The following is a 22,344-nucleotide window of genomic DNA, read 5'->3' as shown; positions in this document are numbered from 1 at the left end:
ATAGGATGTGGTAATCTGGTGCAGTGGTTGACCAGACTTGCCACTGGTCAGATTTATGCACAATGTGCTGCTTATCAGCTCCAGACCATATAGAGTTTATCCTTACATTTGGAGAGAAGAAATGGTACTGGAGAACTTAGTGATTTTTACTGAGAGAGTTTTTTTAAATACTCTCTTCAGTTCCTGATTCCTCAGGCAGTATATGAAGGGGTTTAAAATGGGTGTGACAATAGTATACACAGCTGACACAAATTTATTCATGTCATAAGAAGTGATTTTCTTGGGCCGAGCATACATGAAGAGAGTGGTTGAGAAGAAAATGATGACCACAGTTAAGTGGGAAGCACATGTGGAGAAGGCTTTCTTCTTACTTTTGGTGGTGGGGATGTGCAGGATTGTTGTGATAATTAATAGGTAGGAGACAACCATGACGAAGAGGGGAACAAGCAGGATGAACAAGGCCAACACAAAGTCCACCGTCTCTGCCACTGACATATCAGTGCAGGCAAGGTTTAGCACTGGGCTGATATCACAGAAGAAATGGTTAATAACATGGGAACCACAAAACTCCAACTGAGAGATGAAGGAAATCTTGATCAAGGACACAGTGAACCCAGTGAACCAGGAGAGAGTTATTAGGCGTACACACATTTGGTACGTCATGATGAAGAGATAGCGCAGTGGTTGACAGATGGCCACATAGCGATCGTACGCCATGGCAGAGAGAAGGACACATTCAGTGCACAAGAAAGAACTGAAGAAAAAGATTTGGGTCATGCATCCGGCAAAGGAAATGCTCCTGCCTTCCACAATTAAGTTTGCCAAGAGTTTGGGGACAGTGACGGAGATGTACCAGACCTCAATGAAAGACAGCTGACCAAGAAAGTAATACATGGGTTTGCAGAGTTCATGGTTTGCTTTGATCAGGGAAATGATGAGCACGTTCTCCACAATCGTTATCATGTACGTCAGCAGCAATACTATGAAAAGCAATACCTTCAAGTCCATAAGGCCTGGGAATCCTTGCAAGATAAAGATGTTGATTTGGGTGGAATTCTTCTCCTCCATTCAGTGAAGTGTAGAGCTAAGCATTGTAGATTAAACAAAGACCAGGAAAAAAGAAAATGGATAAAGCAAAAAGGGGAATTTTGCGAATAGGAGTAGGAATAGGAATTTTGTGATTAAGCTTTAGATGCCTGCCTTGCTGTTTTCCTCTCTTAGTTAATGTAAACAAGTAGACCTACTGTCTTTGGCAGGACATTAAGAACATCCAAAACAGATGTTCAGTAGTAAGAAGGAGAATGTACATGGCTATTATCGGTGCAGGAATCTACGGAGAAGCCATCTAAAGTAAATTCAAATGCATGCAGCCCCAGATTCCACAGTTCATCTTCATTCCAGTTGTTATCTGAATTGTTGGTCAGTTTTTCACAGGCGTTAATGAGAAGCAGCTAACCCAACTGCTTAGTTTTTGGGATTCTCCCATCTCAGAATGGTGATCTTGAAGGTATTTGAACGTAAGAATCAATCATCCTCCATCATTATTTTTGCCTGTTGAAACAATTTGCAAAGTTAAATAACATTTAATAATATTTGCAAAAGTTGAACAATGACACAAACATTATTCTTTGCGGATATTGACCACAGGTTTGTATTTTGTCTCGTTTTCAACATAATTTACATTCATGAGAACTATAATTAGAATCCTGGTAGTTCATTGGGAAAAACAATTTTGTGGAAGAACAAATTTTGCTGATTAAAAAAAAAGCAACCATATGCATATGACAGAAGAAGCTTGACTTGAAATCTCAGTGGATGGTAGACCTGCTTCACAAAGATCTGTTGGACTTCGAAGTTCAAACCCGCAGCTGGAATCTGTATATATCCAGGGGCTGGGTAACTCTGTAGATCAGGATTCACTTCTACCTACTTTTCGGTCCATTAAATTAATATTTAATTATGATTTTTCTCCTCATTTACCAAATAGTAACATTTTTAGACTTTCAGCTAAAATGTAGACATTTTCACTTTTCAGATCAAGTGAATTGCTTTTAAAAGGACACAATAACAATTAGGCCATTAGGAGCTCCAGTGATTGCATTGTCATCATTTTATTTCCAGAAGGGTAGGAGCAGCCTCAGCATAATGCACATTACAATAATTTCTGTTAACTTATAAAGTCCGTTTGAACTTAACATTAACATCAAAACGTGGATAATATTCCTGTTTTCACTTCACAGTTTTGCTTGACTATCATCAATGTGGTATAAGCTTCTATATCAGAATGTAACTCAGATGTGTAACTGATACGCATGGAAATTACAAAACAGGATTTAGCATCTTTCTGTACATGCATTCAACAAATCAACCCATCTCCTCATTTGTGCCTGGTAGGAGTATACGTAAACTATTTCTCCAAAATGAAACCATGGTAACTGCGTGCAGTAACTTACCAGGCTTAGTCTATGTGAAATTTGGAAGCAGGGTGGAAGGAAGCCAAAACTTGAGACTTGTTATCTAAGAATCAATCAGCTGTTCATTGGATCCATCTTTTGATTCATCTCCAAGTCTTTGTGTTCCCTTGTTATTCTTGAAATCATACACGGAAGAGAAATTGGAAACGTCTTAAAATAGTCATGGTTCTACAATCTTTGTTGAATCTCTGACAGTCTAGACCAGGCTATGACTGCTTTTTGTATACAGGAGCACAGTTCTACACAGAGGCTTTTAAGACTTTGTCAGCAAGCTCTCAGACCATTACCTGAAGGATTTGGTCTCTGGAGAGATGGCAGCAAGAGTGACTTTTTTACTTCCCCTGTTGTGTTAATCACCACATTTGTTTTTGTAGGCAGTTCTAAGACACGAGTGGCCCAGTAGCTTTTTAATGAGCTGGGAAACAAAATGCTTGAATCAGTGGCAGGTCTTCGTTCAATACACAATGGCATTGTTCAAATTGCAGATGCTGTCAACCCAAAGCTGTCTGTTCTGTATTATCTCTCCCACATTCCCATGCTATTCCAGTTCTGCACCAGGATCTTACACAGCAAAAGTAGACTTTTATCAAAAGTTAATACCACCTTACAATCCAAAGAATCTGGAGATGCTACCAGATGCTACTCTAGCAAGAGTCCCCACCCCACTGCTCATAGCAGATTATGAATCTTTTCTGTCAACGGTTTATAGGCCGGTCCAGCCTGGTTCTGTGGAGGGATTTTGCAAAATCCGTGCCTCCTGAAAAGTGAAACAGGGGACCCCAAAAGTAATTAAAAACAGCGGCAATTATCTGAGGAGAAACAAACTAATTTACTGAATATGGTATTGGAATGCAAGATAACACACTATAATACAATATAATTAAAACTGAAGCTAATAAATCAAATATAATGAGAGTGAGACTGTCCAAAATGCTGAAGGCCTGACACTGATACTGAAGTGATGTGGGCAGTCGAGACGGGCAGCAGAAGAGTGCCAAGACGAAAAGCGCAATCAGGTGACCTTGCCAGGAGTTCTATCTTCTCTCTGACCACAAAGCCCCCTGGAGAACATAGTTCTTCTCCTCCAGGCAGGTACTTGGATCTGGAGTATTAACACTTTAACTCCCAGTGCACTACATGATATTATGATGTGGAATATCAGTAACCAAAAATCATAAAACCATGACATTTTCTTGTATATAAGGGGAAGCATTTGGAGACTAACGTCTCTCCTGAGTATTACCAACACAAAACTGCCTTTGATTCTTCCCTGGAAGCAACAGAGAGAGAGAGAGGTGGTGGTGACTGAAATCCTTACCTGTGACAGTATATGACAGGTGGCACATGATATATGAATCTCGTGGTTTTTTTAACCTCAACAGTGCTTCTGTCTCTGAGGTGTTCCTTTGTTGCAGATACTTCTATCATTCTATGATCTTAGGTGGGTCAAAACTTTGCTGGTTATCCTAAACGCACCAATTTGATGTTGCTTCTCCCCCACTTCTAGGACAGGCTCCGTGTCCTTGCTACTGATAACCTGTAGGTAACAAATGGAAAACTCTTGAATAAATTGTCAACTATCATTTCTGCATATTGGTCTTATCTATCATAGTGCACTTCCAATTGGTGACAGTTGTCAAAGTCCTCCTGCTCACCTTCTCAACTGTGACCACCTCTTAGCATTGCTATAGGCTCAGCCAGTGCCTGAGTCACCACCACCTCCACACTGACTGCTCAACAGCACCATCCAAATATTGTTGCACCAAGTGCTTTTGTATCTGGCTTTTTGGACCCTTCTCAGGCCCTGGGCATCCCTTGCAGTGGTGGCAAGAAACTCTGAACAAGCCTATTCCCTCTGGTTTCCCTCCCAGTCCCTGTATTGGGTTTGTGTGGCAAGGTTTTGATAGCAGGGATGGATACTGTGAGAGGTGTCCACAAAAGCTTTCAATAATCAACGAAAGCCAGTTCTGAAAAATAGACCTGTCCCTCTCCAAGGCTCAGCCAATGAGCACTGTCAATTGTGTCTCCATTTTCCACTTTCCATAGACTTCTCTCATTTTTGCAACAGTCACAGCAAGAACTGGCATGGTAGTTGTAGGGAAGAAGCAAAGCGGGACTAAAATTCCAGCTGCCAAATATCAGTGCATCAGTGTTTGTCTCCACAGAGCTGCCCTTGCCCTTGTTTCCTTGGTAGCAGCAGTGAGGTTATCTTTGGAGTCCTCACAGAGTTATCTCTAGATCTGTCTGTGTCTTTGACAGGGGAACAGCAGGCCCTCAGGCCTTATGTCCTGAAAAAGGGGGATGGGGCTGGTGGGGGGGAGAGTGTTGTTGATGGTTTACAAACTGGTTTGGCCTGGTTCTGTGACTAATGGTGCAGGGGGACCCACAGAACCACGCTCTGGGTAAGGAGAAGAGGGATAATGGGGAAGGATAGGGAGATGGGAGATGGACCTAAAAACAAAATAGCAGTAACAATCTGCTAAATATTGTTGTAGTAGGTGTGCACGAACACTCGGGCTGTGACATGACAGGACCTCCCCTGCTCTGTGACTGGATTATATTACGCATAGCTTAAGGGGCATAGACAAAGTAGAGCCTGTATATAAACAAACACCATGAAGCAATAAACGCCATGTTTTACTGCTCACCAAATTGGTGTGTGTATGCAGTTATTGGTCCTGACCTGGTGATTGGTCAGTTACGCAAAGCAGAGCATGAGGAACGTGTAGCCCCGGTTCAACAAAATATGATATTGGAATGCAAGATAACACAATATAGTACAATGTAATTGGAATTGAGGCTTATAAATCAAATAAAATGTGAGAGAGAATACGAAACTGAACTCCTTAGTCTAAAGCTGAAGGTGAAATGGCTGGGGAGCATGAACTGCTGAGATGAGCAGCAAAAGCGAGGGCTGTCTCATGAGTTGCAAGCAGTTTTATCTTTTCCTCTGAATGGAAAATGGATAAGCAAAGTCCTCTGGGGTATGTAGTTCTTCTCTTCTGAGAACCAGGTACACATAAAATTGGCAGTCAATAGAACTGGAGCACTAACTCCTTACCTCCCAGTGCTCTTCATGATGTTATGATGTGAAATACCGATAACAAAAATTGTAAAAATGTAACAAGAGTGAAACCAGCCTCTCTGGCAAGATAAGCCAGATGGCAGTGTGATGCCAAGATGCTGAGAGGTGCAGGTGCAGCCTAGCTGTTCCATCTCTCAGTGCCTATGTAATCCTACAATTGTCTGATTTGGTCAGCGCATGCAATGTCTGAAGGCACAGACTCAGATGCATGAACGATCCAAATCCTTTATTGCAGGTTCTAACATCCCTTATATACATTTCCAAGTTCCCTCCTGTAACTTTCCATCCCCCCTCAACATGTCAACAGAACACTTAACAAGTCTCCTTCATGTCTAGACACTAACTGCCCATGCAAGTGCTCATCCTATCAGAGCCACAAGTTGCTTTTGTGAACAACTTCTCCAGTCAGGGTCATCATCACAGGAAGATTATGCACCCCACTTGACTTCTGCTCTTGTCTCCTGGAGACAGCCTTTGTTCTCAGTGTCTTCTTCCACACCCTGTCAAATTTGTTTTTCAGTCTCAAATGTTCTTTTGAACCCCCACAAGTGCTAGTCCCATCTATTGGGCTTTAAGTGCTACCTATCCCTGGGAGTCAGTCACTGCTCAGGGCTTGTGATGAACCCAGCATAAGTGGCTGCAGTAAGTAGTTGTGGCTGAGAGGTGAAGGTTCTAACTGCACTGCTATGGGCAGGATTTCCTCCCACCAGATCAGGCTGCCCAGGGCCCCATCCTATTGTCCTGGATAACCTGCAGGGGTGGGGCACTCACTGTTTTTCTGTGTGGTAACACAGCATAACTTGGTTTACAGATGTGTCAGTGCCTGATGGTTGGGTAGCAACTCATAGGCACGGGAAAGCAGTGTTTTCCTGCTCTGTTTCCATTGTGAAGAGAACTGTCTGCCAACAGTGGCAGACATCGTGAGTTGTGGGAAGGCGTGTTCTGCCTTCCTGCCAACTCTTCCTTCTGTTGAATCCTCTTGTCTGTCTGTTCTGTTGCTCGCAGAGGGCATAGAGCAGGTGTGCAATGAGTCCTATGGGGTAAAGATAAGCACTCTGTATTCTGAATCCAGTGCTTGAGGTTGAAATCTCACTTTGACCTCTACTTCTGGACTCCCATTCAGTTTTCCACAGCAGATGCCGTCTTATGGTATACAGTTCTTTATGCACAGCAATCTTCCATATCGCCATTCTTCCTTCTCTGTGCTTGTAGACAATCGCCTTCCCCTGACGTGGTCCCTCCACATCTCTCTGGCTTAGTGAGCACAGGCCTTTGACCCTTCCTTGTTCCCTTCAGATTGATGGCTGCTTCCTTGTGAGGGAAGCCAGCAGTTGGTCACTGTATCCCACAGAAGATGAGTTGCAGACCCTGCAGTGTAAAGCCTGCTCATTGCATAGTCAAGAAGAGGAGGCTGTTCAGAGCCACATCTGGGTGTATGTAGCTGATTCCAACAAGACAGACTCTACCTGGGAAGCTGATTGCCATCTTGTCTGTCTTAAATTCAGTGAATACTGGGTGGCGTTCTGTGGATTCCCACTGATGTGCATTGCTTTTTGTCCTCTCACAAGGGTACCACTGTGAAGAGGCTGAGTCTCTTGAGCTTCTTCCACCTGTCCACCCTCCCTCTGCAGGTATTAGGCACATGGGCAGGATGCCCCCTGAGCCTTCTGCCCTCCACAGAAACCATTCCTTGCTCTTCCAGATTCTGCTGTTATAACAGATCGCAGAATCACAAAGTGGTAGAGCTTGGGAGGAGCCACAGCAGGTCATTGTCTTTCTCTTGCCTGAGGATGGACTCGCTGCTGTGTGAGAGGACAGGTTCTCCCTTCTCTGTTTCCAGAGATATGAGGCAAGCCTAGGGCAGTGGGCACTGCTTTTCTTATCAGAGCAGATGACCAATGGCAGCAGGAGTAAAACAAATCACAAGTCCCTAGCTATGTTACACAATGTCTTCAATGAGAAGGAAAATGTAGGGGTTCAGTACAGAGAGGAAGTAAAACACTTGCTTGACCTTGTGACACCAAGAGAACGATCCATCCATATCTGTGTTCTCCAAAGGTGGTGATTCTTTATTTCCATGATTTTTACATAGGAAAGAGTACACAATGACATGTCTTCTTTTCTACGGGAATGCAGTGGGAGACAGAGTCCCACACTTTCTAAAGACTTGGCAGATTACTACCACAGGTTTTCCTTGCGGAGCTGGTCCCTAATGATTGAAGGTGGAAAAGAAATCACAAATCCCCAGCTATGCTGCACAAAGATTTTAATGAGAAGAAAAAAATGTAGTGGCAGAGCATGGGGAGAAATTAAAACATTTGCAGGACTTAGCGAGGCTGAGAGAATGATCCGTCCCTTTGGGGTAACAGAGACATTTGAGAGATGATGGCTTAAATTTGGGTGTAGTATCAACACAGAGCAATTCCTAAGAATAGAGAGCACCCATATTCGCAGGGTTGGTTCCAAGCTCAACGGTAATGACAGCATGATATGAGCTAAGGGAAAGTCCATTGTAGACAGGAGTTAGTGCCATGAAGCCATTTCCTACTCTCATCACGATTGTGTGTGCTTTTGCAAAATGCTAAGGCAATATGACTTAGGGAACTGGGTCTGACTTAGGGAACTGGGTCTGTTTAGCCTTGAGAAAAGAAGGCTGAGAGGGGACTTGATCCAGGTTTATAAATACCTGAGGTGTGGGAGCCATAGTGGTGAGGCTGGTCTCTTTTCAGTGGTGCGTGGGGACAGGACTAGGGGTAACGGGATGAAACTACAACATAGGAAGTTACGCACAAATGTGCGGAAGAACTTCTTTACATGAGCGGTTACGGAGGCACTGAAAACTCGAGGAACACACTGACCCCGCAAAGGGGAGGTCAGGGTGGATGTCCATCCTTCTCTGTGGAATATTCAAGACCCGCGCTGGACGCCGAGCCTGTTGCGACAAACGTGTGTAGGGAGCCTGCTTTGGCAGGGGGGTTGGACTCGATGATCTCTAGAGGTCCCTTTCAACCCCTACAATTCTGTGATTCTGTAATATAGGGAGATTAATTAGAAGGAGAAGGAGAGTGGATAGTCAGGCATTTATTTCTCAGGCTGAAGGGATGGAGCACACACTACCTTTCTGCAAGGTAACACAGCATAACGTGGTTTACAGATGTGTAAACTCCCAGTGATAGGGTAAGAAATCTCAGGCATGGGATTAAAAGGTCTTTCCCTGAAGAGGCTGTTCAGAGCCATGCCCTGAAGCAACACTGATTGGCCTCCAGGGTTAAGAGTTAACCACAGGAGAGTGTTCTCTTCTTGAGTGCCATCAGAGGCAGCCATTGCATGCTGTGGGACCCATGAGAAGATGTGCTGTGTCTTCCTACAAGCACAACTTTCCTCTAAAGTCTCCTGTCTGTCCATTCCATTGCTGAGAAGGCACAGAGCAAGTATGCAGCTGGTCTCATGGTGTAAAGGTGAGCACTCTGGACTCTGAATCCAGCGATCTGAGTTCAAATCTCAGTGAGACCTCTACTTTTGGGCTCCCACAGCTTTGCCCACAGCTGACATTCACCTAGGTCTGAAAGTGAACTTCTTCATGCATTCCAGTCATCCTTCCCTGCTCTCCTTCTTTCTCTGAGCTTTTAGCCACGCAATAGCCTTCCCCTGATGTGGTCCCCCCACACCTGTCTAGCTTAGTGAGCACAGGCCCTGAACCTTCTTTGTTGCCTTCTTATTGATGGCTGCTCCCTTGTGAGGGAAACCAGCAGTATGCCACTGTATCCCACAGCAGATGAGATGCAGACCCTGCAGTGCAAGGCCTGCTCACGGCATGGTCGAGAAGAGGAGGCTGTTCAGAGCCATGTCTGGGTGTATATATTTTATTCCAACAAGACAGACTCCTCAACATCCCTGGAAAGCCCATTCCCACCTTTGACCAACCTCAAAGAACACGAGGAATACTGTGTGTAGTGTTCTGTGGATTCCCACTGATGTGCATTGCTTTTTCCCCCTCACAGGGGCACCACTGAGAAGAGACTGTGTCTCTCGTGCTTCTTCATCCATTCCATCCTCCCTCTGCAGGTATTAAACACAATTTTTCTATGCACATCACACTCACTGTTATGTATACAGGCTGTATACGCGGAGTGATGAAGTTTGAAGCACAGCTGGAGGCGTGTGATCAACCAGATGCCCGCAGTTGTTTCCTGTAAGTAAATGGTTAGTGTTTTTACAGAAGTGACCCCATAGAGGGTACATCTAGCAGAGTAGAAACCACCTCACGATTTTGGATTGCAATCACAGATATTGTCATGGTTTTGTGGTGCTGCTGTCAATACCACAAAACCATGACAGATGTATGATCTGATTTATAGATGGTCCTGTGTGGAGCTAGGAGTTGATCCTTTTGGGTCCCTTCCAACTTGGAATATTGCTTGTGTATTTGATCCTGTGATCCTTCCCTGAGGTTTACTCACACTCACACTGGCCGGCTTTGCTCTGCACATTCATTTCCCTGGCCTGAGGCCTTGGATGTGCCCTACTGAGGAGGAACTGAGGGCAGTGTTCCATACCCTGATGGCTTTTGCTCCTCTATCTCACAAGGTTCCTGAGATAGCCATGTTCCTTGGTGAAACTGACCAAGTAGTGGTGCTTCTTCTAGCCTGGGAAGGGAGATCTTGGGCTGCACAGTGTAGAGGCTGTTGGAAGCCATCAAATCGTGGTACAGAAGTGAGATCAAAGGATACTGGCGTCCGTCCCGCGAAACTAACCCCGAATCAAATCTGACCTGTTTTGCTCAGCAAACCTTGATCTCACTGTCCAAGAAGCCTGCCATGTCCTGCTTGAAAGGGACGAGGGAAGGAGCCAACCGAGGCTCCTTTGTCTGTGGGCCGAGATGCCAACAATCCCATTCCACGCCCTTCAAGTACAAAGGCACCTGGCGACTCAGCCTCCCACTGGCACCTATCAGTGTGAGCTGGCGGAACCTGAAGTGCTCAACACTAGTCACGTCAGCTGTGGACGTGCAGAGCTTCTGGACTCGTTCCTCCACAGCCCTGCTTTCCTCATCAAGGTCCATTCTCAAAGGTTCCTGTGGTGCGTTCCTGAACCAGAGCATTGTACACCTTCTGGTCTGCTGCATCAAAGCCTTTCCTTTTCATGGTCTGGTGCAGAGCCTTGAGTTACTCCCCTGGAGTGGGACGGGCTTTTTGGTGATGATCCTGGGATCCAGCCCACGGTGTATTGCAGGCCCATCTAGCTGAGCGTTTAGTAGGGGATAACGTCACCGCTTTGCTTGATCTCACCCCTACATGGGTGATTTTCATCTAAGTCCTGGCCCTCAAATGTTACTCTACTCCTTACATTTCCCCTGCTGATCGCATTTAACTATTGCCCCCTTTTGTGAAGTAAGAGCAATGTGCCACCAAATAGGAACTCATTCACTGAGCAGGGGCTGATGTCCTGGAACACCACAATCACGGGGCTCTTCTTCTGAAGACCTTTACCTGCCCCAGGTGAGGAATTCCTGTGGCAGCTTCTCCTGCCCCCAAGGGGCCCTCTTCCTCCCCCAGCACTTCGTTCCAGCTGCCAGGGGACATTACGCATTCTCTCCTCTCCAGCCAGCAGTGCGTTTGATTTCTTCCCAGGACATCCGTGCAGGTGATGCTGAGAACTACCGGGGGAGATCTGTCTTCTCTGGTCAAAGGCATCAAGACCAGTCTGTCTGATCTAATCTCTCTCTGTCTCAAGTGAATATTCCCTCCGTTCTCCGCTATGCTTTCCATCTCTCTGAGCTGGCTGGGCAATGGAACAGATTCTTCTTTGGAGAGGATGTTGATGTGTATCATTCTCTGTATGCAGAGCACAGTGTTATTTCCTGAGAAGTAGTTTTGCTTGGCAACAGACCATACAAGACGATGTCACTTGCTGCTACAGGACAAGGAAAGTCTCCCTCCTCTGTTTCCAAAAAGGGAATCTGCACTTATTAGCTGCATGCGTGGGTAATGGAGGTAGGAGGAAAACAAGGCAAACAGTCTCCAGCTATTGTTGCATTAGGCATGCACGAACACTCGGGATGTAACCCGATAGGCCCTCCCCTGCTCGGTTATGCATATGTAGAAGGAGTTACGCATATGTAGAAAAGGTGTGGACGAAGTAGATAGTGGCTTATTTAAACCGCTGACACACACAATAAAATGCCATTTAGCTATTCACAATATTGGTGTGAACGTGTAGTTAAATGGACCCCGGCTGGACCAGGCCGGATTCGCGGAGGCTTAGCGCTTGAATCCTGACATGAAACGGACCACAGGTAACAAGCTATGCCACACAAAGTTTTTAATGGGAAGAAACAAAACGTCGTAATACAGACGGGAAGAAAATTGCTTACAGTCTTCAGAGGGGTACAGGCAATGATCCTTCCATTTAAGCTTTTGCTTCTTCCTCCCATCCAGCCTCTCTGTGCAGGTATTAAATACACAGATAGGATGCCCCTGGAGCCACCTGTCCTTCACACAAACAGTTCCCTGCTCTTCCTGCCTGTCCTGATAGAATACATCACAGAAGCACAGTGCGGTTGAGACTGGGAGGGACCACAGAAGGACATGTTATCTTTCTCTTGCCTGCGGATGGACTCGCTGCCATGGGAGAGGGCAGGTTCTCCCTCTACTGTTTCCCATGATAACAGGTATGCTGAGGGCAGTGCACACTGCTTTACTTATCAGAGCAGGTGACCAGTGGCATCAGGAAGAAAAGAAATCACAAGACCCAAGCAGTGCTACATAAAGTCTTTAATGAGAATGGAAAAACAAAGTGGCTCAGTACAGATGGGAAGAATATTGTTTGCATTCTTCAGAGAGGTAGAAGCAACGATCCATCCATATCTGGGATGTGTTCTTCAAATGGGTCGATCCATCGGCTTCAGCAGTTAAAAGTGCAGCGTGGGCGAGGCAGACACAGACCAAGGGAGCCCCCAGAAGAGATGGGAACGCCCGCGGTGCTGAGGGAACTGCCAACTGCAGCTGACAGAGAGGATCCCACGGCTGTGCTCTGAGGGAAGGAGGAGAGGATGGGGCCCGGCAGGGTCACCACCACAGGGGAGGCCTCGATAACCACAGTTGAGTCAGCGCAGCGGGCAACACATGGCTCACTGCAGCTGCTTGCCAGTGGGGTTGGCCCAGAGGCACCGCAGGGGGATGGGACACAGGGTCTGCAGCACGACATCTCTTGCTGAGGGAGGCAAAGCTGAAACACAGAGCAAGGAGGGAACACGGACCCTAAAGTTGGTCAGGCTTTCTTTTCTACTGTTCTCTCACCCGCATCCCTTGCTCCGCTCTGGCTCTGTATTTAGTTCCATACTCAGAAGGAGACTGCAGCTGATTTTGCTAACAAACATAATAGCTGTGCCATTTCACCTCTAGGCTGTACTGGAAAGTCTGTCTGCAGCGTCTCGGCACCCCCACATCTGTCAGCAAATCTTTGATTTATAAGATGCTTGTTGCACCAGGACAGCTTCCTGTGTATCCTCATGCCATAACACAGATGAAGATTGTTGGTGTTGTAATAGTGCAAAAAGGCTGAGATGAAGAGGTGTCACAGCTACCTAGACTCAAGGATGTACACTGCCCTTCGTTCCTCCTACCATCCTCACTACATCATTCCACACATGATGTCTCAGCCAGTTTTTGGAAAGGATACACAGGAGAGGAAAGACTGATCGTACGCCATATCAAAACATGAAAATTGAGGCAATAAAGACTGAGCCTGTCTATCTGGTCAGTGCCATCTCCTGCAGGCAATGACTCTGGAGGGCGTGCATCCTCACAGCTGACCCCCGTTAATCTGACTTCCCTTGAAAGATCCCACCTCTTCCCACCTCTACACACCCACCACTCTTCCACAGGAAAAGAGTTTGCAGTCCTGAAATGTTTGGATTGCCATGCCATACTGAGGCAGCCTAAATCGCATTCAAACAGAGGAGCTAACGTGACAGCACTCAAGCCCACAGGAGGCTTACCTGGTTCCTGGAGGAAAGCGAAGGAAACAAAGACGATGCTGAGCCTGCTGCAGCATGAGCTTTTATGCTGTGTTCCTGACGCACGTGATGACAGAAACATTCCATGGTCATGAAGCATCAAAACAGCTAGCGGTTGGTGATTGCATAGACCTTGCTAGTAATTAATATCTTGCTTCTTTCACCTGAAATGTTTGGCTGCAGATTCATACTGCCATGCGGATGTCATTTGTTGCATTACTCGTTCCTGCGTTGAGCATTGTCCACCAGTCACTGTGAATCCATGAAGGACACCAGTGGTTAGCTCTCAAGTGCATTCAGTGCAAGCTCTCCGTCTAAATCTGTGCTACATTTCTCCCTGTGCATCATCAGAGATGTGCTATAGATGGTGGAGGAAGTTCCATCAAAATATCGGGATGGCGTATTTGAAGATGGGAAAAGAGGCCCAGATCAACAGTGATGCAGCAGAGGCAGGGAAGACCACAGAGATACTCCTTGTAGTCAACATGCGCTTACAGAAACTGCATTGTTTGTTGGTTTGCTACATACCAAAGTAATGGCGATCAAGGCCGATTCATAATAAGGGAGAGCAGAACTGGGAGCGAGACGCTCTCCTCTATAGAGATTGCTGTCAGGGATGTCTGTTCCCCTGCCACATATTCCCTGTCAACTGCTTAGCTTTACTCCTTGGGGGAACGATGGTATCCTCCTGCTCTTACCAACCAGATGTGCTCTGCCACTGGTCTCTGTGACATTCTGTGATGAAGTACACAAGAATTCACCTCTGAAATGCTCTCCATGCAGGCAATCTGAAAGTAACGCTATGAGACGTTTCTCCTTGTGGGCAATCAGAGACATGCAGGATACATGTCCAATTCATTCAGACAGAACATCAAGATTGTACAGTCTGAAATGCGAGAAAAGACCCACATGTCTATGGATGTTTTCGATCTCAATGGCATGGAAAAATTGCTTGGAGCTGGAGAAAATACCCCTGTAGGCTGCACTGAGGACTGTCAGTACATTGCCTGCACTCTTCGCTCTAATGTTCATGCAAGTCTAAGCTTGTGTGTGTCCCGTTTTCCTGACAACACTACCTGATGGCCTAGAATTAGTAAATGTGAGCCAGTGTCAGAAATGGGGATGAAAGCCAGGAAAGACTGGAGAAGCAAGGAAAAGGCGATGATCATGTGGAGCGTATTCACAGTGTGCCCCATGGGATGATCAGAGGCCTGGAGCTCCAGCCCTGTGAGGATAGTGTGACATTGCTACAGAGAGTCTGAGGAACCAGGGTTTTCTTAGCTTCAAGACTAATGTTTCTGCAGCTCCTTCCAGTGCCTAAGAAGAGGATGGAGTTGGCAGGAGGATGTAATTGCCCTCTATTTACATCCTGTACAGCTGCCTGGCCGCTGCTGCTACTCCAGGTACATTGGACCAGGCAGAGGTAGTGTTTACAGGGCAGAGATAGATCTCTTGTGATGCATCTCAAAGGTTCATGACAATCCTTCATGCGAGCAACCAGAGGAACTCTCAGCTAGTATGGGCTCTGCACTTGTCAGTGTCTAGTCATGGCACTCAAGGTACACGCGTACTCTACCCATGAATCCCTTCCTTTCAGAAGGGAAATGCAGAAATGAAAAGCTTGTTGCATGATTGTTGCATGGCCTGTTTATAAGGAACCTGAATGCTTCCTTGTGTCCAGCTTTGGTCCCAGCAGGCCAGTGAGTGAATGTTTTGCATCATGAATGGCTGGTGGGAGACTGTACCTGTCTTGAAGAGCCTGGAGACTGAAGGGGAAATGGCAAAGGAGTGCAGCGGAATGACTGAGCTCCAGTGCCAGTGGGAAAGAGGCTGGTGTGCAGCCCATGCTGCAGAGGCAGGTGACAAACAGTGCCATCTCTGAGAACTGCAACTTTGTGGAAGGAGCCTGAGTGCAGGGCATCTCAGGAGGTCGACTGCTAGTCCAAGAAAGAGTTACAAGTGTGGCTAGTCCAGAGCAAGGGCACACTGCTCAGTATGCGGCCCTGCTGAAACTGCAGTTTGATAAAGCAAGTGGGAAGATTCCTGAACTAATTTCTGCTTTTTTGTGTACAGTTCCTGTGGTCCTCAAGCAGCCTGGTATGTCTTTGTTTAGCACTCTTCAGCCCAGGGAGAAGATCCCAGTGGATCATATGCATCTGGACTGAAGGAGCTTGCAGGCCATGCAGAGCAGACTCTGGGCCAGAACTGCAGCCCTTGGAGGGAGAACCCCATGGATGAGCATTTGACCTGGCAGGAGCTGCCATGCCTCATTCTGCTGCACTCCTTTCCCTCTCTTACCCCCATGGTCCTGGAGTCCTGAGCGGTAATCTAAGTTTTGATACCTGAAGCAAAGTGTGCGTTCTGCATCTCTGTCTTCTCAATGTCCCCTGTTACCACGTCACCCACCTCATTCACAAGCGGACCCACTTTTTCCCTAGTGTTAATTCTGCTACTGAGATACTTCAAAAATCTTTTCTTATTAGCTTTGATTTCCTTTGCTAGATTGAATTTCAAGTGGGCCTTAAGTTTCCCTGTTGCATCCTTGCAGGCTCTGTCAGCATTCCTATCTTCCTCCATGTGACGAGGCCCTTCTTCCACATTTCATAGACTTTCTTCTTGCCCTTGAATATATCCTCAAGTACCTTGCTCATCCACGCAGGCCTCCTGCTACCTTTCCTTGACTTCTTCTCTTAGGGATGCATAGATGATATTGTGTTCTATTTTTCTCCACAGACAGCCAGAATGTGATGTTGTCTACGACTTTACTATCTGAGTAATTTCAGTTCTTTCAGCATGAACAGTCAACTGAAGTTTCCTATTCCCACTTTCTCGCCATACATCCACTCTTAGATTCTAATTTTGTGCTTGGTTTCCTTTGTTGTCCCATTTTTCAGGCTAGCTTTTGTTCTCAGGTGTCTTCTTCAAGGACACCAGCTGCTGCATTAGTCACAATTTCTCCCAATTCTCAGGACAGATTACCTGGCCAAATTCCAAGGCTAACAGTTTCCAGGCTGCAAATTTTTACTACTGTTACTGTTCAGCAGCCATTTGATGCCAGTTTGTTGGCACAGTCTGATAATATGCATAACCACTCTCATCACAGAAAAGGACACAGATACACTGGTGGTATGATGAGCACAGCTGCTGTCAAAGCAGTTAACATGGATTTGGTTCCTGACCAACACAAAAAATTTCTTCTGCTAGGGGTCCTTTGCATCTCCTTGCAGGTCATCTGTCCTTGCCTCCCTTCAGCCTTGCTGCATGGCCAGGCTCCATGGCTTTAGCCATGTTAAATGAAGACTTACAGAGATGCTTATTGACCATAAAGACTTTCTTAAAGAAATCTGAAGCACTGAGCAAGTGCCCAAAGAAGTTTGGGTAACTGGTTCTTGGACTAACAAACTAACCTCCTGAGATGCCTTCCACTCAAGCTCCTTCCATGAAGCCACAAGTCTCATAAGCATCTGTGTTCTACTCTTTCCTCTGCAGCACGGTTTTTACATAAACCTCTTCCCCACTGTCCCTGGAGCTCAGTCATTCCTCAGTACTTGGCATATCCTCTGTTATCTCTCTCTGGCTCTAGCCCTGTTCCCATGCACTGACTCCTTGACAGTGGCACAGTCTTATCCTAAGGGTACATGTGGCAGAGCCCTCACTGCCAACATGCTGGATCTCACAGTGGAATGAATTGTTCCCATAGAAATGAGCCACACAGTAGCACTACAGACCAAGTGTTTGTCTTTTCATCTCCTCTATGCTGTGGAGAGAAACGAAAGGATTCAGAGGAAGAGTACGCTGTGCCTCAAGCCCCATGGCACACTGGCATGTGCAGAGCTACCACTCACTAACAATTTATTTGATTCCTTCCATGAAGTATATACATGCTCTCCTGTGAGCTCTGCTTTGCAGCCTGCACACCTCATGTCTTTATTCCTGGGGAAAGAGCATAAAGAGCTCAGCTCAGGAAATGCCCTTGCTCAGGCCAAGAGGGACAAGGAAGGTCCAATGACGTGACCTTGTGGTCGATCCACTGACACTTTTCATTCTTAAACTCACATTCAGCATTATTTTATATTGCTTTGGCAGTCAGCAAATGGCTTGCCTAAAATGATAATCTTTTTTGGACTCACCTGAATACCTCCCACAGGATCTCCTTCTCTTGGGGAAAACGTACTGCAAGGGGTGTTTTCAGGAAGAATGGACAGACATAGGCTGGGAAATGATCAGATATCTGGGTGTCTTGAGACTAGAGGAGAGATAACAAGGGGGCTCGCTGTCTTCCACTGTCTAATGCATGGTCTGGTGAGTGGACAGCAGCAGCTTCTGGTTGGAGATACTCAAGAGAAGACGAGACTGACGGCATACAGTACCAGGAAACTAAAAATCTCAGTGAGACTGGGTTTTTGTTTTGTTTTGTTTTGTTTTGTTTTGTTTTGTTTTGTTTTGTTTTGTTTTGTTTTCCTCAGGAACACATTGATTCTCCATCTACAGCTTTTTCAAAAGTCAGATGGGCAAAGCTCCAAGCAACTAACCCCTATCTTGGCAGTCAGCCCTGCACTCAGCTGGAGGCTGAATTACATTCCTGCACTCTGCCTTCCAATCTCTGCTTTACTTTGTTGTGCTTTATGGTTTGGGCTTATGGGATTTTTGTGTGTGCTTATTTATTTGTTTGTTTTTGTTTTATTTTGCTTTGAACTTGTTGCAGTTTTAAGAAAAAGCCTGTGATTCCCTCTGAAAATCATAATTAGACTTTGAGATATCTAGTTCTAGGTGTGGTCTCCATGAGCCAAAGGGTCTGACTGTGCTCCATGACAACACAAAGAGCATGAGAGCTGGACACTGAACACCACTAGTTCTGCATTTCACTTGTGTGCCACTGACTGGGAAGCTTATCTGGGAAGAAATGATGGACTGAAGAGGAAAAGTCTGCTCCAACAGAACATTCCCAGCCAGTGCTGGAGTTCTGAATTCCACTACTTAATTCCCTTTACACCCAAGACCTTACCCCACATCCACAACCCTAGGGATTGCTCACCACTACTGCTTTCATCCTCACTGCCACTTCCTGGTGTTCGACTTGTGGCTCTAGGAAGGTCAGCTGAGAGAGCGAGTGGATAGTTGTGGAGTCCAGCACTACATCCCCCTCTCAAACTGAAGTGTTTCTATCTGGTGGGTACGTGCCTCTTACCTCACAAAAGCAGTCAATAGCTGAATGTTCAGGAGGAAAAGTAAGTAAAAAGCTAAGGGCAGGGTGGAAGGAAGGGATGCCACTCAGTGGGACCTCAATGGACTTGAAAGATGGGCCCAGGTGAACCTAATGAGGTTCAACACAATGAAGTGCAAGGTTTTGCACTTGAGCTGGAGGAATCCCAGGCATTTACACAGACTGGAAGGACCAGTCCTTGAGAGTGGCCCTGTGGAGAAGGACCTGGGGTCCTGGTGGATGAAAAACTCTGCATGACCCAGCAGTGTGCTCTTGCAGCTTGGAAAGCAAATGGTATCCTGGGATCCATCAGAAGAGGCGAGGTCAACAGGGACAGGGAGGTGATTGTCCTTCCCTGAGAGCTCTTTGTGCTAGGCAAGATCTAGAATGGGTGATGTGTGCCACACAGAAACCTCATCTAGGTGAGCCTACAACACACAGGGGGTTGGAGTGGATCATCTGTAAAAGTCAATTCCAATCCAGCACAGTGAAAGGTAGGCTGTGCACCAGCCACACAAAGACATTGCCTTGAAGGACAGCAGAAAAAGAACACGTAAAAGTACCAAGAAATATGAACAGCTCTTTAGAAAAGGCCTTGATGAGGAAAGCAGCACTCTGGGAGGAATGACATTAGGAGCCTGAGGCCAGGACACCATTTCCACTGCTTTCCACAGCTTCATGACTCATGAGAGCCTGCAGTTCAGGGTTTTTCCCAACTCTTCCTCACTCTGATGACAGACAGGAGCTCTGGGAGGCTGATGCTATGTCCCTTTGAACTTTGAAATGCATGGAATGGGCTGTTCTATGCCAAGCCCTCTAAGAAGAGCCTTCCAGGACTGTCACCCTGCTCTGGGCCCCTCCTCAAAAGAAGGTCATGCAGGACATTGGTCAGTGAAATGAATGTGCTGAGCAAAGCAGGAAAATGTTAGTGTGGTTCAGGTTCAGAGAAGGATGCCAGCATTACTTTGATCACACTTCCACAGCAAGATTTGCTGATTTCCGGGAGCTTCTCCACTCTGCAATCTGAGCTCTGTTCTCTGGTTAAAAGAAGACAACGCATTTAAGACATAGAGGAGGTTGGCTGTGGACATTCTAATCAGGAACCAATCGAGAGAGAAGTGTCTGACTCTCCAAAATACTCTTCCTTGTTTTCATTACTTTCTCTTTGGGCATAAAAGTCATCAGCACGAGTAGCAAACATTTGAAGCACTCAGTGCTGCATACAGGAGACTTCCCTCGAGCTCAAAGCACTAATTCTATGCCAATGAGTGTGAAAAGAAAAGTGAAGATATAGGTCTATTACGTCATTTTAAGTGCAAAGCCTTAACATTCTGCCTGAACTTATCCCACTACCTCCTGCATGTCTCTGATTGTCCACAAGGATATAGCGTTACTTCCAGATTGCCTGCACGGAGAGAATTTCAGAGGTTAATTCTCGTGCAATTCATCATTGAATTTTGCCAAGACAGCTATCCATGCTCTTCTTGTTGGTAAAAGCGTGAGGAAATTCCCCAAGGAATGATGCTTCAGAGATAACAGGCAACATGTGACATGACTACAGATATAAAAATTAGCAACCTTGTGAGAGAAGCATTTCACTCTCAGCTCTGTCCTTCCCTGTTATACATCTGAGTTCATAGCCTTTAATTTGGTAAAACACAAAGGAAAAAAACATAGCAGTTTGTATAAGTACAGAGTACAGCCATGCCTTTAGAATCTTTCCTGCAGCCTACTTCCCTTCAACATGCCTGCTGATCTGGGCTTCTACTTTCATTTGGGATTGTGCAGCCTTGATGTTTTGATGGAACTTTCTCCACCATCTACAGCACATCTCTGATGACGCACAGGGAGAAATGTTGCACAGATTTAGACGGAGAGCTTGCAACGAGTGCACTTGAGAGCTAACCACTGGTGTCCTTCATGGATGACGTTCACAGTGACTGGTGGACATGCTCACCAGAAATTGAGTAATACAACAAATGACATCCGCATGACGGAAATTCAATTGAAATCCCCAAGAACCTAAACGGAGAACTCCAACTCAGTCAATTGGCCTGAGGACAAAGGAATACACATGAACTGTTTTGATGGGAGGCAGTATGAATTTGCAGCCAAACATTTCAGGTGAAAGAAGCAAGATATTAATTACTAGCAAGGTCTATGCAATCATCAACCGCTAGCTGTTTTGATGCTTCATGACCATGGAATGTTTCTGTCATCACGTGCGTCAGGAACACAGCATAAAAGCTCATGCTGCAGCAGGCTCAGCATCATCTTTGCTTCCTTCGCTTTCCTCCAGGAACCAGGTAAGCCTCCCTTCACTCAGACTCCCCATGTGGGCTTGAGTGCTGTCACGTTAGCTCCTCAGTTTGGTTGCGATATAGGCTGCCACAGTATGGCATGGCAATCCAAATGTTTCAGGACTGCAAACTCTTTTCCTGTGGAAGAGTGGTGGGTGTGTAGAGGTGGGAAGAGGTGGGATCTTTCAAGGGAAGTCAGATTAACGGGGCTCAGCTGTGAGGATGCACGCCCTCCAGAGTCATTGCCTGTAGGAGATGGCACTGACCAGATAGCCCAGTGCAGTCTTTATTGCCTCGATTTTCATGTTTTGAGATGATGTATGATCAGTTTTTCCTCTCCTGTGTATCCTTTCCAAAAACTGGCTGAGACATCATGTGTGGAATGATGTAGTGAGGATGGTAGGAGGAACGAAGGGCAGTGTACATCTTTAAGTCAAGGTAGCTGTGACACCTCTTCATCTCAGCCTTTTTGTGTTATTACAACACCAACAATCTTCATCTGTGTTATGGCACGAGCATACACAGGAAGCTGTCCTGGTGCAACAAGCATCATATAAATCAAAGATTTGCTGACAGTCTTTCCAGCCTAGAGGTGAGATGGCACAGCTATTATGTTTGTTAGCAAAATCAGCTGCAGTCTCTTTCTGAGTATGGAACTAAATACAGAGCCAGATTGGAACAAGAGATGCAGGTGAGAGAACAGGAGAAAAGAAAGCCAGACCAGCTTTAGGGTCCGTGTTCCCTCCCTGCTCTGTGTTTCAGCTTTGCCTCCCTCAGCAAGAGATGTCGTGCTGCAGACCCTGTGTCCCATCCCCCTGCGGTGCCTGTGGCCCAGCCCCGCTTGCCAACAGCTGCAACGAGCCGTGTGTCCTTCGTTGTGCCGACTCCAGTGTAGCCATCCAGCCCCCACCCGTGGTGGTGACACTGCCGGGCCCAATCCTCAGCTCCTTCCCTCAGAGCACAGCCGTGGGATCCACAGCGTCGGCTGCCGTGGGGAGCTCTCTCAGCGCTGGCAGTGTGCCCGTCGGTGCTAGGGGATCCCTGGGGCTGGGGGGCTCAGGGCTGTGTCTGCCTCGCCCACGCTGCACTTTTAACTGCTGAAGCTGATGGATTGTCCCATTTGAAGAACACATCCCGGATATGGATGGATCGTTGCTTCTACCTCTCTGAAGACTGCAAACAATATTCTTACCATCTGTACTGAGCCACTTTGTTTTTTCCTTCTCAATAAAGACTTTGTGCAGCACTGCTTGGGTCTTGTCATT

The 22,344-nt window shown here is 46.2% G+C and overlaps 1 protein-coding gene and 1 non-coding gene across 2 annotated transcripts; one reads left to right on the top strand and one right to left on the bottom strand.

Moving 5' to 3' along the window:
- Nucleotides 1-4: 4 nt before the first annotated feature.
- On the bottom strand, nucleotides 5-1,222 carry LOC107318674 (olfactory receptor 6B1-like). Its single transcript, XM_015872794.2, has one exon. The coding sequence runs from the start codon at nucleotides 1,066-1,068 to the stop codon at nucleotides 103-105; it is 966 nt and encodes a 321-aa protein (XP_015728280.1). The 5' UTR covers nucleotides 1,069-1,222; the 3' UTR covers nucleotides 5-102.
- Nucleotides 1,223-9,000: 7,778 nt separating this feature from the next.
- On the top strand, nucleotides 9,001-9,072 carry TRNAQ-CUG. The gene has a single exon. It is a non-coding gene; the product is annotated as a tRNA-Gln (tRNA).
- The last annotated feature ends 13,272 nt before the right edge of the window (nucleotides 9,073-22,344 follow it).

Source organism: Coturnix japonica, chromosome 10 (genome assembly GCF_001577835.2).
Source record: "Coturnix japonica isolate 7356 chromosome 10, Coturnix japonica 2.1, whole genome shotgun sequence".
NCBI lineage: Eukaryota > Metazoa > Chordata > Aves > Galliformes > Phasianidae > Coturnix > Coturnix japonica.
This window is presented reverse-complemented; position numbering and strand designations above follow the sequence as displayed.